This window comes from Myotis yumanensis, unplaced genomic scaffold, assembly GCF_028538775.1.
Source record: "Myotis yumanensis isolate MYYU_CA2020_CCGP unplaced genomic scaffold, mMyoYum1.0.hap1 SCAF_15, whole genome shotgun sequence".
Classification (NCBI taxonomy): Eukaryota; Metazoa; Chordata; class Mammalia; order Chiroptera; family Vespertilionidae; genus Myotis; species Myotis yumanensis.
The window spans coordinates 14,283,843-14,300,877 of NW_027223766.1; the positions used below are offsets into that span (position 1 = coordinate 14,283,843).

The window sequence follows — 17,035 nt, forward strand, 5'->3', positions numbered from 1 at the left end:
GTCAGGGCTGATGTTCTGATCGCTTTTCATAATAAGTTACCTACCTCAGGAGCTGGCGATATTTTCATGTGTTTACCCTCTTCGTTAAATCTTATGCTTTTAGTTCAAAACTGGATGATTCTGCAGTTCAGTTAAAACTAAGGGGGAAAAACCTAGCCCTGTGGGATGGCTTTGAGTAAAGGGTTAAATTCTAGTAAATAAAGCATACCAACGGATGTGAATGTGTAGGTGACTGCATACATGCACGGTAGAGTGAGTCATCCCCCAAGAATTTAGAAAAAGGCTGCCTTCTGAGAGCTGAATTATAAAATGAGCCCAGGATACTACACAGAAATATATAAAGTGCTCAGAAGTGATCACCTGGGTTTCAGAGTTGCGAGATGTCCTTGTCATCTGATTGAGTGTATTAAAATATCTAAAGACAGCATTGGTCCCCCGAAGAGTATAGGAAAAAAGAGTCACAGAGAAAAATGTTGGCAGCACCCATGTAAATACTGTCCAAAGGAGAGAGGAGCCTTGGCCAAAACGTAAGCTCGAGTCTAGCGGTTGCACTGGAAGGACATTGCTATAATGGGGAAGGATGCAGGAGCTGTCACCAAACTGGGTGGCTTTATTGGCAAGATGACCCCACTGAGGAATTGGCTGCCTCAGGCCTTCGGAAATTTGACTCATCTCATGCTCCGTGTCCTGATGCGTGTTCACTAGCAACCTTCTCATGTTGATTGAGCTTCTGGTGGAGGTCGACCACAAGGAGAGCATGCACTGGTGGTATCAGGGCAAGTCCTCTGGCCTATGTGACATTGGCATTGGTGGTTCTAAAGTAACGAGTTGGCCTTCTGCTGTCCTGCATCAGCCTTGTGAGCTGTGGTGGCAGTGTGAGTCTGCCCCCAGGAGTCACTCTGCTTCAAGTGAAATCAGGTAGCTAAGCCAGGAAAGGTAAGATGAGAGACCTCAGGTGGTCACTCAGGAAGGAGGAGTGGGACATGGTGAGATCAAGGAACTGTATACATATGGTTGTTTGTCCCACTGTTACAATTTCCTTTTAGTCAAGATACTTCATTTTTTATTATTAAGTGATATTAAGTAGAGTATAAAATTATGTTTATCAAAGTGACAGGGCATGAATTTAAAAAGACCAAGAAACACTGCCCTAGAATGGGGCCGATGTCTTACAGGGAGCCCCCCTTTGGAGATAGCAAGCCCAGCGCAGGTAATAGGGAAAGGAAGGAGGTGGCCTCCTCCCCACTTCTTCCCAAGGACGAGAAGTAAGTAGAGAAAGATAAGTAGGGAGTGATGGGGACACTTCTTCCCTAGGATGAGAGCTTGGTAGGAAAAGGGAGGTGGGTGCTGGGAGAATTCTCCCCACTTCTTCCCAAGGAGAGTGGAGGTGGGGAAAGGAAAAGGAGGTGGGTGATGAGTCTTCTCCTACCTTGTCATGATGCTGGCATTGTCAGAGAGAAGAGGGCTGTTCCCAGAACCTGAGTTCGCCTCTCCTGGGTGCATGCAAGGGGAGTGACAGAACTCTGCTGTGTCTTCCTCTTTTTGCAAGTTCACCGATTCCATCATAAGGTTTTCACACACATGATATAATCTAATCCTACTTCCCTCCCTGTGACCACACCTCCAAACTCTGAATTTGGGAAACACACATAGTCCATAGAAGCATGTATTTGCACACACCAGTAAATTTATTACCCTAAGTAAAAACTGAGGTCTTTGGCATAGGTTATTGTGGGATGAAGTTCACATTTCTGTTATGAATTAGAACTCTTTAGAGAGGAGGGATCCAAGATGGCAGCAGAGTAGGTGAATGTTACACTCACCTCCTTGCTGGACCAAACTGTAGTTACAACTACAATATAGAGCAAGCAACCTCAATAACCATCTGAAGACTAGCCGAAGAGAGGTCTTACAACCAAAGATTTACAGAAGAAGCCACATTGACTGGTAAAAAGGGTGGAGGCACGAAAAGGGCTGACCCCACTCCCACAGGCAGCCCCTGAGATTCGGAAGGGATTCCCTCTGAGAAGCGTGGAGTCTCAACCCCAAGCTGGGCTCCTCAGCCCAGAGCCAGGAAGAGGCGCTCACATAACATCCGGCTGAGAAAATCAGCAGGGAGTCTGTCTACCAGGGAATGTGCGAGAGACACAGGTGCCCTCCTACAGTGCCGGTGCACGAAATCTCATTTGCAGCCACTCACTCTGGGCTCCGGCAAAGGGAAGGTAGAGCCGACTAGAGTCACATGAGGAGCGTCTGGGGAGAGAGCTGAAGGGACAGTCGCCAGGATCCCTGTGCTGAGTCACTCTCCCGCACAGCAAAAGCCGTCTTTCCTGGGTGGAGCACTCCCCTCCATACAGCATCAGCTGCCTGCACCAGGACAGAGAAGCCCAGGAAGACTCATGTGCTGTCAGTAACTGAGGTGTGACCAGGGTGGAGGCCATTTCTCCCACTCTCCCGTGAACCTGACTGGCACCTGCCCCTAACTCAGCGGTTCTCAACCTGTGGGTCACGACCCCTTTGGGGGTCGAACGACCCTTTCACAGGGGTCGCCTAAGACCATTGGAAAACACATAATTACATATTGTTTTTGTGATTAATCACTATGCTTTAATTATGTTCAATTTGTAACAATGAAATTGGGGGTCACCACAACATGAGGAACTATATTAAAGGGTCGCGGCATTAGGAAGGTTGAGAACCGCTGCAACTGGAGATCTACTGGCCCCAGTCTCTGGGCTCCACCCTACTGAGGTACAGGCAGAATGCGGGACAGACTGAGTTGCATGGCTCTGGGGGGAGGGCCACTCCCCCCACCGTCCCCTGAGCTTGATCAGCACCTCCTCTTCAGGGAAGATCCACTCGCCCCATCCTCCGGCTGCCTTGCCCTGCTGAGAGCGGCTCCTGGCAGATCGGAGACAGACTGAGTTGTGGGGTCCAGGACAGGGGCCATTTTTCTCTCACGCTCCCGACTGGTGCAGAGCCCTCCATTTACAAGGCCAAGTCTTGGTCCCTTTGGGACTAATAAACTCTGTTGCCTCACCCTGATGACTCCGGTGCCCCATCTCACCACAAAGCCTGCAGGCACTCGGCAGGTGGCAGCTAGACTTGGTATACCCTGGGACTTGGCTGAGTGGCCTCAGACCCAGCAAGGGCACAGAGTTTGAACCTGTATCAAACTAGTGAACACCACTCACCTCTACCTGGCGACTCACTGAGAACCTACCTCATACAATGTGCATACTGCCAGAGTGCAGCCAGCCTCCACAGAGGACTTACAAATGGCCAATAGACATGAGAAGATGTTTAACATCACTAATCATCAGTTAAAACCACAATGAGCTATCACCTCACACCTGTCAGAATGGCTATCATCAATAAAAACAACAAAAAACAAGTATTGGTGAGGATGTGGAGAAAAGGGAACCCTCATGCACTGTTGGTGGGAAAGGAAATTAATGCAGCCATTGTGTAAAGCAGTAGGGAGCTAACTCGAAAAATTCAAAACAGAACCGCCTTATGGCCTAGTAACTCCACTTCTGTAAATATATCCGCAGAAACCCGAAACACTAATTCAAAAGAATATATGCACTCCTGTATTCATTACTGCATTACCTACAATAGCCAAGATTTAGAAGCAGCCCAAGTACCCATCAGTAGACGAGTGGATTAATAAAGCTGTGGTACATTTATTTACACAATGGAATATTACTCGGCCATAAAAAAGAAGGAAATCTTACCTTTTGCAACAGCATAGATGGACCTGGAGAATATTATGCTAAGAGAAATAAGCCCCTCAGAGAAAGACAAGTACCATATGATTTCACTTACATGTGAAATATAATGAACAAAATAAATTAACAAATGAAATAGAAACAGACTCATCGATAGAACATAATGATAAGAGGGGACTGGGTGAAAAAGGTGAAGAGATTAAGGGGAAAAAAAAGAACAACTCAGACAATAGTACGGTGATTACTTGAGGGAAAGGGGAAGGGGGACGTTAGAAGAGAGTTAAGGGGGGATAAATAGCGATGGATGGAGACCTGACTTGGTGAACGCACAATACAGTATACAAATGCTGCATTCTAGAACTGCACACCTGAAACCTACATAATTTTATTAACCAGTGTCACCCCAATAAATTCAATAAAAATTTAAAAAGTCTTTAGAGAGAAAGCACATATTCATTATGTAATTTCCTATGCCTGTCATTAATATGTAGATTTTATGGTTAAGACAAGAGAAGCATTCTGGAATAGACAACTTCTCAACTCACTTGCCAAAATCTGAACCAACTGTTTCATAGAAAATGGGAAATGGAATAATCTACTAGTTGATATGTCATGAATAATTCATGGTTTTTCTGGTTATTCTTACCACTTACTCATTCAGTTGCACAGCTGTGAATTGAGTGCCAGCCATGTGCGAGGGACAGGAACGGACGTCCCGCGGACAAGACTGCGGTGGCTGTGTTCAGACGCGGCAGTCTTGTCAGAGACGGGATCGAAGTCCCGCCGGAAAGTGGTTTTCTTCCCACACCGCAGGTAAAAGTGTTTCTCCTGCCAGCCCTGTAAGCTTTTTAGAATTGTTCCATGTGGTTCTGCTTTGCTGAAAGGCAGTCTCCATAGGAGAGACCTCATGTCTATGTCATGACTTCTGATGATGCTACAGAGCCTTTGCTGCCAAGCACTGCCCTTCAGACATTAGTTTCGGGGGAATCTTCTTGGTGCCGCTTCTGCCCGTGGCCAGCCCCGCAAAGCTCACCTGTGAGAACCAGCTGGGCACCCTGCGGCTACCATCTGCCATAGCTGTTCAGAGCCTTCCTGCCCACTGCAACCAGCAACCTTTCAGTGGTGCTGAATGGCATTTTCTGAATGTCCTTGTTTCACATTGTGCGGTATGTCAGTGAGCACGTGACCTGGTTCCCAACAGGAATCCTCCAGGGATAAACCCATAAGATTCATAGATCCTGTCTGTGAAAACAGATGAAAACGCCTTGTGCAATCGCACCCGCCATCCTTCCCCTCCTTTCCATCCTTTCCCTCCCTGGCACTGTTCTGACGAGGCTTTCTCAGGAACGGCTGTATCTCATCAGCTTCACGCTGCCGGCCTGGCGAGGCTGACATGCATTCCTACATCAGACAAGTAGCAGACACAACGTGTGCCTTCCAAGAGGGTAGTCCAGGAACAACATCTGTCCTCTGCCTGATATTAAATGTCTTGTTTCAAATGCATTTGATCTTATTCTGGAGATTTTAACTGTATTTCCTCGATCAGAGCCCAGGCCCCATGTGACGGCATCACTGGAACCATTGCCAGCAGGATGTAGTCACGTAGGGCTGGAGCGAGGACCACCACTGGTCAACATGTTTGCTTGCTGCTTTCAAGCACCTATGGTTGGATCCGTTAGAACCTCCTGAAATACTTGTTAAACCTCAAGATTTCTAGGCTTCACTCCATCCTCGTGAAATCTAAGTCTCTGGGAGTTGTACCCCAGGTGTCTCTGAGGCGGCAGCTCTGGAGCCAGCTGTGGAGAACATGGAGTCCCTGACCCAGCTGTGTTCAATGCATAGTAACGCTAGGACTCTTTCAAATCAGACAGCCTGTACTATAGTGTACTTCCATCTTCTAGTAAATTCTTGGAGCGCAACAGATTTTGAATTTCACTGGAAGCCCTATAGAGAAATCTACATGTGAATATGCCTGAAAACTGTGTCTTGGGAGAGTGTCACAAGCAATTGCAAAAGAAATGCCTTTCCTAACACATTTAGAACAGAAAAATCGTGTCAAAAGAAGCAACACATCAGATTTCTACAGATCTAAGGGAGTAATTAGACTGGTATTTGAGAGTTAATAAGCATAATGAGTACGTTCAGTGGAGTCCAAACTATAGCTTCATAAATCCATTAATACATATTCCTCCAGTGGCCAGAGTATTGCCAACGGCCTATTAATGGAACATAACTGAAGAAGTAGTGAGAGCCCAGCCAGTGTGGCTTAGTGGTTGAACATCCATCTATGAACCAGAAGGTCATGGTTCGATTCCCAGTCAGGGCATATGCTCAGATTGCGAGCTCCATCCCCAGTGTGGGGTATCCAGGAGGCAGCCGATTAATGATTATCTTTCATCATTAATGTTTCTATCTCTCTCTCCCTCTCCCTTCCTCTCTGAAATCAATAAAAATTTATTTTTTTTAAAAAGTAGAGAGTCGTATGTACAAAAAGCATTGAAAATGTGCTTTGTATTTAAGATAGCTTCATGCTCTTTTTCCAGATAACTAAAGCATATTCCTTGAAGTGCTGACTTTAAAAAAGAGTTACATTTTCCTTGGACCCACGATGACTGAATTACTTTGAGGTCCCCTCCCCCAAATAATCTGTCTCTTGTTGCTGTTAGTGTTCCCTCTGTCTCCTCCTTGCTGTCAGCTCTCACCTGGTGGGCAGCTGCTTTGACAGGGGACAGGCTCTGTAAAAACAATTCCACAATCGGAGGAGGAGGGGCCCCTCGGTGGACGGCCAGTGGAGGTGACCCGAATGGGCTCTAAACCCTGGGGCCAGCCTGCGGGTGAAGCCCAGCCCTCAGGGTGCTATGTCCCTGTGACAGCACCAAGAACAAATTCGGAAAAGAAACTGCAGTTTCTCCTTTTTCTTCACTCACCCGAGAGGCCTTTCTCTGTGTGGACAGTTTATTTTTAAAAGAAAATTGCCAGCTTTTAAAAAGACGGTGCTTATACTGAATTTAGAAAAGACATGAAAGGAGGGAAGCGGGGAGAGAGAAACATTGATGTGAGAGACACATGGATTGGTTGCCTCCTGGACCGGGGCCAGGGTACGAGCCCGAGACCCTTTGGTGCACAGGCCAACGCTCTACCTCTGGGCCACACGGACCAGGAAATTCGAACCCTCCGGGGTGGATTTGTCTTTGGAGGGTGGAAGGTGGGATAATGCTATTATGTTTTTGCCCTGAATACAATTATAATTGTGGGTCCTTAGGAATTCTCATTTATGGGCTTAAAACATTACCTTATACATTGTATTCTATCTCATCTTACAGATATACAGGCTCTGTGACATTTAGTTTTTCAGCTGCTACAGCTGTTCCCACATCAGTAAAGTCGGGATAATGCCTGCTTCCTAAGAGTTTGGTGAGGCTTGGAATTTTGGAAAATACCTTGTGTAATAAATAGCAGTCTCCTAACAAATTATTACTCAGACCACCAAGGGAAGAGCAATTGAAAGTGTAAATAGGCAGCATGTCTTTTTAACAATGAGGATCATTGGTTTTCAGCCCCTCAGGGTTGTGGGGGGGCAAAAGGAAAATGAACATGAGGATGCTGTGCGGTTGACAAGAGCTGGTCAAGTCCAGTCAGCAATTGGTGGGGTGGTTTCTCCCTTGTACACGGGAGAGGTGACATTGTCCGCTCCTGCCCACGTGCAGAGCAGAGGACCAACTGCATTGTGTGACCTTGGCTTCACCTTGTGACGTGCAAAGTGGCTGATGGTGGAGTGGTGGCCAGAGGATGTGCGTGACCTGGTTCTAGGAGAGGGGCTGAGAGGCGAAGTCCCTAACAGGAAGAAACTGCCTTGGAGCGCTGTCCCTGAGAGCCCCAGCAATGTCCCCTGCCTGGACCACTGGCATCCTTAAACTCTCATGACTGGTACCATCTTGTGCTGCACTTCCTGTGTCTCTACTCCTCACTCCCCACCCCACCCCCCAGACCTCCCATATAAAATAACAATGCACCAGAGTCCCTCTTTTGAATGAAAGGATTCCCATGGGTAAAAATAACATGGGATTGTTATAAACCATCCTGAGACCTGAGGGCCAAAGACAACTGTCCCATCTTGACTTTGATGCCTGCAGTGCAAGCCCATGCTGGGAAGGACTGTGCGAGTTCTTTTGTAAAATGCAACCTAAACCACAGACGTGGCTCCTAACGAGGAACTTGAAACGATCCTTTGAAGGAGGATCCTTCAAAATAGGTTGCCCTGGTCCGTGTGGCCCAGTGGTAGTGTGTTGGCCTGCGATCAAAGGGTCTTAGGTTCGTTCCCTGGCCCCGGTCCAGGAGGCAACCAATCTATGTGTCTCTCACATCAATGTTTCTCTCTCCCCGCTTCCCTCCCACTCTCTAAAAAATTAATGGAAAAAATATCAAGTGAGGATTAACACAATAGATATATAATCTGTAGGTTCGCCTCATACAGTGTAATTTATTAAATATTGAGCACACGAGTCAGTTTCACTGATATGAGTGTAGGATCTGTGTTTTAATTATGCCACCAAATTTGAATGTTCAGATCCCCACAGTGTGGTCAGCAGGGCTCCATCAACGTGAATTCTGCCTCCGTGTTCTGTGAGTAGGCACGGCCAGTGCGATTATTTAGGGAAGTCACAATGGTTTCACTTCTATGGCCATCAGAATAGTATAAATACCACATATGTTCATGTAAAAACACATTTTCAGCAAAAAGTAACCTTTTGGGAAATGAAATGTGCTTGTGCTTAGTCAAAGCCTCAAAAGTATATATAAAAGAAAAAGAAGAAAGGTGAAGCTGACTTACCGTATATTTTTGCTGAGTCCTCACTTAACTTCATCCATAGGTTCTATTACTTTAAGTGAAATGACTTATAATGAAACCAGTTTTCCCACAGGCTAATTGATATTTAAGTTCCTAGGGCATCTCATCGGCATTGAACGAAACCACGTTATTTGGGGGCCGGCTGTAGATGCATACCATGAGGACGAAACCTTTCTGCCTCATTTTTATCACCTTCCTTTCTGTTGTCACTTTTCCCCCCACCAGGCCCAGATTATATCAAGCAGAGATTTCAGGAAGGTGTCGATACTAAAGAAAACCCAGAAGAAAAGGTACCGGAAAAGCCCCCTTCACCAAAGGAATCGCCTCATTTTTACCGCAAAGGCACGACACCCCCGAGCACTCCCGAGACGCATCCCCGACAAAGCCACTCCCCCCAGCCTTCCCCCCAGCCCGTCAGGAAGCAGAACCCCAGCTCAGGGGCCAGACTCAACCGTGACAAAAGGAGTGTGGCTGATGAGCAGGTGACGGCCATCGTCAGCAAGCCCCTGATGGCCAAGGCTCCCTCCAAGGAGCTGGGAGCCGCTCCCTCCAAGTACTCTGGCCGCCACCATGTCCCCAACCCCAGCAACGGGGAGCTGCATTCTCAGTACCACGGCTACTACGTGAAACTGAACGCCCCCAAGCACCCTCCGGAAGACGTGCGGGAAGATGAAGGATCCGGCCACTCTTCCTCGGCGCTGGTGCACAAGCCGACATCCAACAAGTGGAGTCCCCCTAAGTCTGTGACAAAACCAGTTGCCAAAGAAAGCAAAGCTGAGCCAAAAGCTAAGAAGTCTGAACTTGCCATACCAAAGAACCCAGCAAGCAACGATGCGTGCCCTTCTTCGGAAAAAGAAGCCAATTCAGTAAGTTGTCCGAGATGGGTTTTCCCCTCCTGTCCTCACTCTGGTTTTTTCGGGGAGCAGATGGGGTGACTTGCACCCTGATGGCAGCGAGGCTCGCAAAAGTCCTGCCACACAAGGGGCTGTTTAGAGTAGCTCTGAGCCCGTGTGTAGCTGGAGACAGGAAAAAGCTTTCTGGACAGAAATTCCTCCATGTTCAGCCAGCCAGCCACCCACCTTAGACATCCTTCAGGTAGGTTAAAACACGCCCGGCTGGGGCGGCATCACTCCTGGTAGCTGTCTTAGTTGGGACCGCTCTCCCAGAAATACCATAGATTGGGCGGGGAGTTCCAAGGTCGAGTCCCCGGAGATTTGGTGTCTGGTGAGAACCCACATCCTGATTCACAGGCCATCTTCTCACCGTGTCCTCGCCCAGCGGAGGGAGGGAGAGAAAGCAAGCTCTCTCTGCCTCTCTTTTGTAAGGGCACTAACCCACCAGGAGGGCTCTGCCCTCATAATCGAACTACCTCCCAAAGACCCCCATCTCCAAATGCCATCGCATGACATTGGTGGTTACGATTTCATCATCTGAATTCTGGGGGGACACAAACATGCAGTCCAGAACGAAAGCTGACTCCCGATGGCTACAAAGCTCAGAGCTCTAGCTAAGAAAAATTGCTTCACCACCATTTGCTAAGCTCTTCGCCCACCTTTTGACTCCCCAAAACAGTCAGTGCCTTTAGACAAAAGAACATCTTTTCTAGCAGTTGTGAATTATTCTCATAAATATTTCGTTTGGATTTTGCTTAATTAAAGCCAGGTTTCAATGTTTAAGAAGATGACCTTGGTCTTCTAACCCCTCAGAGTGTTAGTACTCCTGACATTTCATATTTCTGGTAGATGCTGGTTTTATCATCAGCCTTGAGCAGCTAAGGTTTTTGTTATTCAACCAGAAAGCTTTCAGTTATCGATAAATATGTCCTCGATCACATGAGTTTGATTGTCAATGATAAATGGAATTTGGATTTTACCAAATTCTATAGAATCTATAAAAGCTGAAGCAGAGTACTTGCTGATAGACAGTTGACTGACCTATCACATGCCTTGGGAACAGAGGTGTTGCATGTTTAGCTTATGGTAGAAGCCACAGCCAACCCAATGTTTACTAGTAATTTCAGAGACCTATTTGCATAAAGGTGCGGGTTAATATTTTAGCAAACAAGAATATAATACAATCACCAGTTTCTTTTGTCTGTTTAATGTATTCACAGGTTTAAACAATTGAAATCCATCTTTTTAATTAACTTAGGTTTGAAACTTCTTAGGTTTGTTGACTTTGCTAATATCTGTAAACACTGGTTCCCACCCTTTTTTTCAAATTCTCATCTTTTTAATTATCTAAGTATATATATTAATCAGATTAACTGGATTAACTTTATGAGAGTCAGTCCCCATGGGGATAGATGGTTTTCAAAACAGAATAACTTTGAGACTCTGATTATTCAATAAGCATTTTTTTTTTAGTTTTTAACATTGATATTTCAGTATCCTGATATACCTATAATATACATGATATCACTACTGAAATTGTTAAATGTAATATTTCACTTCTTATTTGGCTTTCAGAATTTTTATCCGCAGATTAATAAAGCCTCACATTTATATTAGTATTAGTTTGCCTGATTTACAAGGGGGAAATTCAAACACTGCCAAGCCCTACATTTGTAGCTTTGGGTTCCCAGAAGTGGGGTTCAGTTGACTTCCAGAACTGCCCCAGGGGAAGCATATGCCCTGGTGTCTTACAATCGGGTGAGTACCTAGCTCCTATCTGTAATAGTTCCTCTATAAACTTCATAGCCTCCTTATTTAGAAAAAGCATCTGTTTGACTCATGTGCAGAATTGTGATTCTTGGAGTTAGCCAAGCATCTCCCAGCTCAGTAGGCTGGTCTCCCGGGTTCCCTTCCGCACCCCCAGGAGGCAGAGCAGCTCTCACCTCTGTCCGCCATGGGCACCAGAAGTCAGGATTGACTTGGCACCTTCGTGGGAAGATTTTAACAACCTTCTTTTTCTAATAATAATCAAAAGCTGTTTTTCATACCCTGATCACTGTTTTCTTCACAGAAATGTAGAAGTGACAGAATTACCCTCAAGTTAACCAATGAACAACTTGCAATACCAGGGAGACCCTAGCCAATTTGGCTCAGTGGGTAGAGTGTCAGCCTGCAGACCAAAGGATCCCGGGTTCAATTCAGGTCAAGGGCACATACCTCAGTTGCGGGCTCCACCCCAGCCCAGGCCGTGTGCAAGAGGCAACCAATCAATGGTGTTTCTCTCATATTGATATTTCTCTGTCGTTCCCTCTCTCTCCCACTCTCTCTGAAAGATCAGTAGAAAAATATCCTTGGGTGAGAATTAATTAATAAAACTGGGGAGTACTATAATTTAATACAATTTTGAGATTAAAAGAGATTGTATAAGTAAGAGGTTGATAAAATAACAACTTGGAAATTCATAGGAACATTCACACTAAAACAGACATTTGAGGGAAAACAACACTGAATCAGCCAGGGCTCTTTGTGGGCAGCTGGCAGATCCGGTTTGAGTCAGAATCGCCCTGTGTAGGGTGGCTCACCAAACCAGACCTAGAATTCCAACCAGCTTATGGAGACAGGATAGGCTAGTGGCTGAGGGTGTGAACTGTGCTACCAAACTTCCGAGGTTCAGGTCCCTGCTGTGTGGCCTGAGGCAAGTTTCCTAACTGTTCGGTGACTTGGTTTCTTCATCCTCTATCATAGGGTTGTTGTGAAGATTAAATGAGCTAATACTTATGAAGTTCTTAGCCTGGTACCTAGCACATTGTGAATGCTCAAAAGCTATTATTAAATTTGCTTCAACACTGTACTAGCTAAAGCATAAATAGTTGATAAATACAGTAAGTCCTCACTTAACATCATCAGTACGCAGATAGGTTCTTGGAAATGGCGACTTTAAGTGAAATGACAGGTAACGAAACCAGTTCACCACAGTCTAATGGATAAAAACAAGAGTTTAAGTTCCCACATATTTCTGGTCACAAAACCATCACCAAACTTCTAAATAAAGACCCAAAACACTTCTAATATTCAACACTGAGATAAATGTGAGCTACATACATATGTAAGAAAGATGAATAAAAACAAGTACTATCATTCTTTTCCAACCTACTCATTCCAGTTCAGGGTCCTGGGTGGCGGGAGCCTGTCCCAGCAGCTCAGGGCACAAGACGGGACCCACCCTGGACAGGATGACCTTCTGTCATGGGGACAGTGGAGACACAACAATGCATTCAGGAGCACACCTTTGGGATGTAGGGGAAAACCCACACAGACAGTGGCCCTGGCCGGGAATTGATTTTTTTTTTCCTCCTCCATCTTATAACCAAACCATGTTGAACAAAACGACCTATTCGAGAACCTGCTGTCCTCCAGTATTCTCTGATCACCCTCAGGACCATCCTGGCTATTGACCCCCTATGAAATCTTCTGGGACACAGGCTAATCCCTGAGAGCAAATGAATTACTTGAGTCTGAGAGGGGGAGCCATGGCAGGGATTACTTTGTAACCCCCTGACGAAGTTTTGTGGCCCCTGTGGGCAGGGGTTGCGTGTAGACTCACGTGATACCGCAACATTTTGAGGATTTTGCAACCTGGCAACTTGGGTGGGAGACAGTAGAAGCATCTGTAGAGCCTTGTCAGCTAGAATGGTGAGGGGTCTGCTCATTAAGAATCTCGATCCCTTCTGGAAACTGCCTGCCCTTTGTCCCAGCCGTCCCTCTGATCAGCTTCCAAGTTCATTTTGAGATTTGACTGTTATTTCTTTTGAACTATTGAAAACCATGTTTGAAAAACTTGTCAGGCCATGTTTGAACCACACACAATAAAAAACAGTCAATCTATATAATTAAAACTTGCTGTTAATACTAAACTAAGCTTTGGTCTGTTTTTGGAGAAGTTTTCCATTTAACATTAATAAACTATACTCTCTAGCAGGAAATTCCTCACCATTTTAAGTGAACTGATAGTCTCTTGAAAGAAAAAGGAAAAAAAAAAGATTGATTTCTTGCGTTAGCCATCCTTCCCATATTCTGACTTCCTGCACTTAATTTTCTAACTGCCTGGAGTTTTCTTTCAATCAGGACTTGCACTTTGCCCTGAAACAGCTTCCTTCAAGACACCTGTCCCAGTCAGTCTTGAAAAGCAAGACTGATTTTTTTTTTCCATTTTGCTATTTTAAGCTACAACTGGCCACCAGTCATATTTATGGAACTTCACCTTAAAGCTTTGCACCCTGATGAACGCAGTGCTCGCGTCCTGACGTCTGCCTCTCAGACACAGCGTCCCAGAACTCACTTCCAACCTGGTTGCAGGTTGAACCTTTTGTTGCTGGTTGTACTGAATCATCTTTAAAGAGGGCACCGTAAATGGTAGGATAAGTGGGTGTGTCTATTAGAACATATTACAGGATAAATATATGGTCAACAGAAAAATGTCCTCTTCTTCTTCCATATCCCTGTCTTTGGGGATTGGGAATTAAACCTGCTGATCCCAGAGAGTGGAAACGATCCCAAAATTGGTAACACATTTGTGAGCAAAATCTAATCAAAGTTCATCATATACATAGCATTTCCTTAATCTCCATGCTGTTGTGATGTTAAAAGATCATCTGCTTTATCTCCTGGGTCATAAGAGTTTCCCACCTGATACGTTCTAGGTTCAACGTGATTGAGAAGTTGCCTGGGTTAGTCCTCTCTTAATCGGTTACAGCACAAGTATTCTAACAGAAACACGGGTCCTTCCCAAAGTCTGATGTTTTCTGATATTAGAAGCATAGGGTACAGATGAAAATACCATTTTAAAGAAGTCGATGGGGGCCGAAACCGGTTTGGCTCAGTGGATAGAGCGTCGGCCTGTGGACTGAAAGGTCCCAGGTTCGATTCCGGTCAAGGGCATGTACCTGGGTTGCAGGCACATCCCCAGTGGGAGATGTGCAGGAGGCAGCTGATCGATGTCTCTCTCATCGATGTTTCTAACTCTCTATCTCTCTCCCTTCCTCTCTGTAAAAATCAATAAAATATATTTAAAAAAAAAAAAAAAAAAGAAGTCGATGGGGAGTCATTATTTTCAAACGGAGGCCTGTGGCTCTCATAGGGATGTAGTGAAAAGGACACGAGCACTGGCGTAAGCAGACCACAGTTTACTTCTAGATCTAATTTGTCCAAACAGGCTGAGTTAACCTTGGGCAACACACCCTCCCTGCTCTGTAAAATGGGACTAATAATCCCTCATGAAGAATTTTTTAAAATAATCAACACAGGCATCTTGGCCCACTCCTGGCACAGGAAGACCTGCAGGAAATGTTTTCTTTTTTCCTTCATTTCCATGGGATTTAGGAACTAACACTACCTATGGCAAGGGCACCCATTTTTACTTCCTCCGTTTCACCACCCTGATTGTACTAGTCCCCTGTTCTTTCAATGTCAGGGATTAGTCTGTTCACCATATCCATGTCACTTGGAAAAGTGCCAGAAGATGGGAGGTTTTCATTAAACACTGGCTGCCTGAATGAATCGGGCAGCTCTATGTGTGGGTGCACGTGGTGAACAAGGCAGGGCCCTGCTGCTGTGGAACTCAATTCACAAAGATGACAATAAAGCGTGAAGTATTAGAATAGAGAAAAATGACGCACACACTCTGACCTCCTCCAGGGAGGAGACCTCCTTGAAGGATACGTGACCTAAGCCGTAGACCCTGCGAGACGAGCACTGGACCAATGGCAGTTCCAAACTTACTCACCCCATGCCCCTCAAAATTACTACAAGACATTTGAGGCCTAACCGTTTCATTGTGGACTCGCTGGGTAGTCAAACATAGTACAACTATTTTCTCATCTTTAAGAACAAAACTTCCTCCCCACCTAAGACATGAGACCAGTTTTAGAACACTTTTAATGCTATTTAAGAATACGATACTAGCCTGCTGGTGTGGCTCAGTGGTTGAGCTATGAACCAGGAGGTCACGGTTCAATTCCCGGGCTGGGCACATGCCTGGGTTTCGGGCTCTGTCCCCAGTGCGGGGGATGCAGGAGGCAGCTAATCAGTGATTCTCATTGATGTTTCGGTCTGTCTCTCCCTCTCCCTTCCTCTCTGAAATAAAATATATATATATATTTAAAGGAGAATAAGACACTATTTTAATAGTAAATACCAAGATCATGTCTTTGTAATCAACAAGGCCAAGCTTGGGCAGATCTGAAAAGGTGGGTCATATAAGGCTGGTTTGTTTTTGTTTTGGGATTTTTTGTTTTCTGATTGAGAGAGAGAGAGAGACAGAGAGAGATAGACAGACATCGATGTGAGAGCATAAATAACATGGAGTTTGGCTCCCTCCTACATGCCCCCTACCAGGGATCGAGCCTGAAACCCGGGCATGTGCCCTGACCAGGAATTGAACCAGCAACCATTCGGTGCACAGGATGACACCCAACCAACTGAGCCACGCCAGCCAGAACTGGTTGGTTTGTTTTTAAACAAGCCAACCCAGTTTGGGTTCCTTGGGCTGTGAGGTATTTATTACAGCAGTAATTTATCAAACTAGGATGCTGCAATTTCTCCAGTATAACTTGACCTCTGAAAGGTTAGGGTTATGAGCAGAGAAACAATAAAATTAAACCTGTACAATAATGTCTGAAAGTGTTCAGCTTCCCACTTGTAGTTTTTCATTTTAAGGACGGGATAGTGTCCAAAAAAGACGCCCAGAGAAGGCAAGAGTCAGAGAACCTTATTTTGAGTTTTCCCAACGTTTTTCCTGGGAGGCCTCACTGTCCTACAGATTTCCCTCCCACATTCCTCCTGCCTTTCTGAGGAAATAACTTTCTTGTCTGATTTGCACCTTCACAAGTGCCTGTCCAACCCTCAGCAGTTCCTAACCTTTGAGGGGAACTGTGTCTCCCAGGCTGCCGCCCAACGTTTCCAGGTGAATGTAGCAGGTTGTTTTTTCAGTCCTAGTTTAGACTCGATCAAGGCAGGATTCATTTTTAAGTGAAAGTTCAGAGATGGCTCCGTCTAAATACGGCATTGCTATTTTTAGTTTACACCTTTTGTAACTGCTGTCATTATTCATGCCTCCTTTACCGCAACTGTGTTGGGTATTTTTATATTTTTCGTAATTGCTTTTGTGAGCTAATTTATGTGCCGCTATTAAAATGGAAAAGTTATGCTTGTTTTGTTCTGTTTTATTTCCAGGGCCCTAATTCAGTCATGATTGTCCTTGTCATGCTGTTGAATATCGGGTTGGCCATTCTTTTTGTTCACTTTCTAACTTGATTGGAGTTAGGAAAGGTAAGACTAGCCTTGATTTCTATTGCAAACCACGAAACATAGCATTCTTGTCCCATGTTCAAATTCACATTCTTTTTAACAACGACACATTGTCCTTCACTTTAACTTTGGCTGTGCCTGAATGTGATTCCACATAGCTACTCCATGATATAACTGTTTTGACCCTTCGGTGGAGTCATGACAACTAGTAGTCTCAGCCCACAGTTCTGCCCAGTGGTGTCATCAGCCGTTTAAAT

The 17,035-nt window shown here is 45.2% G+C and overlaps 1 protein-coding gene across 3 annotated transcripts in view; it reads left to right on the forward strand.

Moving 5' to 3' along the window:
• Positions 1–17,035, forward strand: part of JPH1 (junctophilin 1) — a 106,909-nt gene that overhangs the window by 69,400 nt on the left and 20,474 nt on the right. For 2 of the 3 annotated variants that reach the window (XM_070391891.1, XM_070391890.1), the window contains exons 4-5: positions 8,806–9,446; positions 16,704–16,799. In XM_070391891.1, coding sequence (XP_070247992.1) covers positions 8,806–9,446; positions 16,704–16,784 — 722 coding nt within the window. In that variant the 3' untranslated portion in view covers positions 16,785–16,799. The remainder of the gene's footprint in view (positions 1–8,805; positions 9,447–16,703; positions 16,800–17,035) is intronic. The other variant, XM_070391889.1, reaches the window with a different exon arrangement.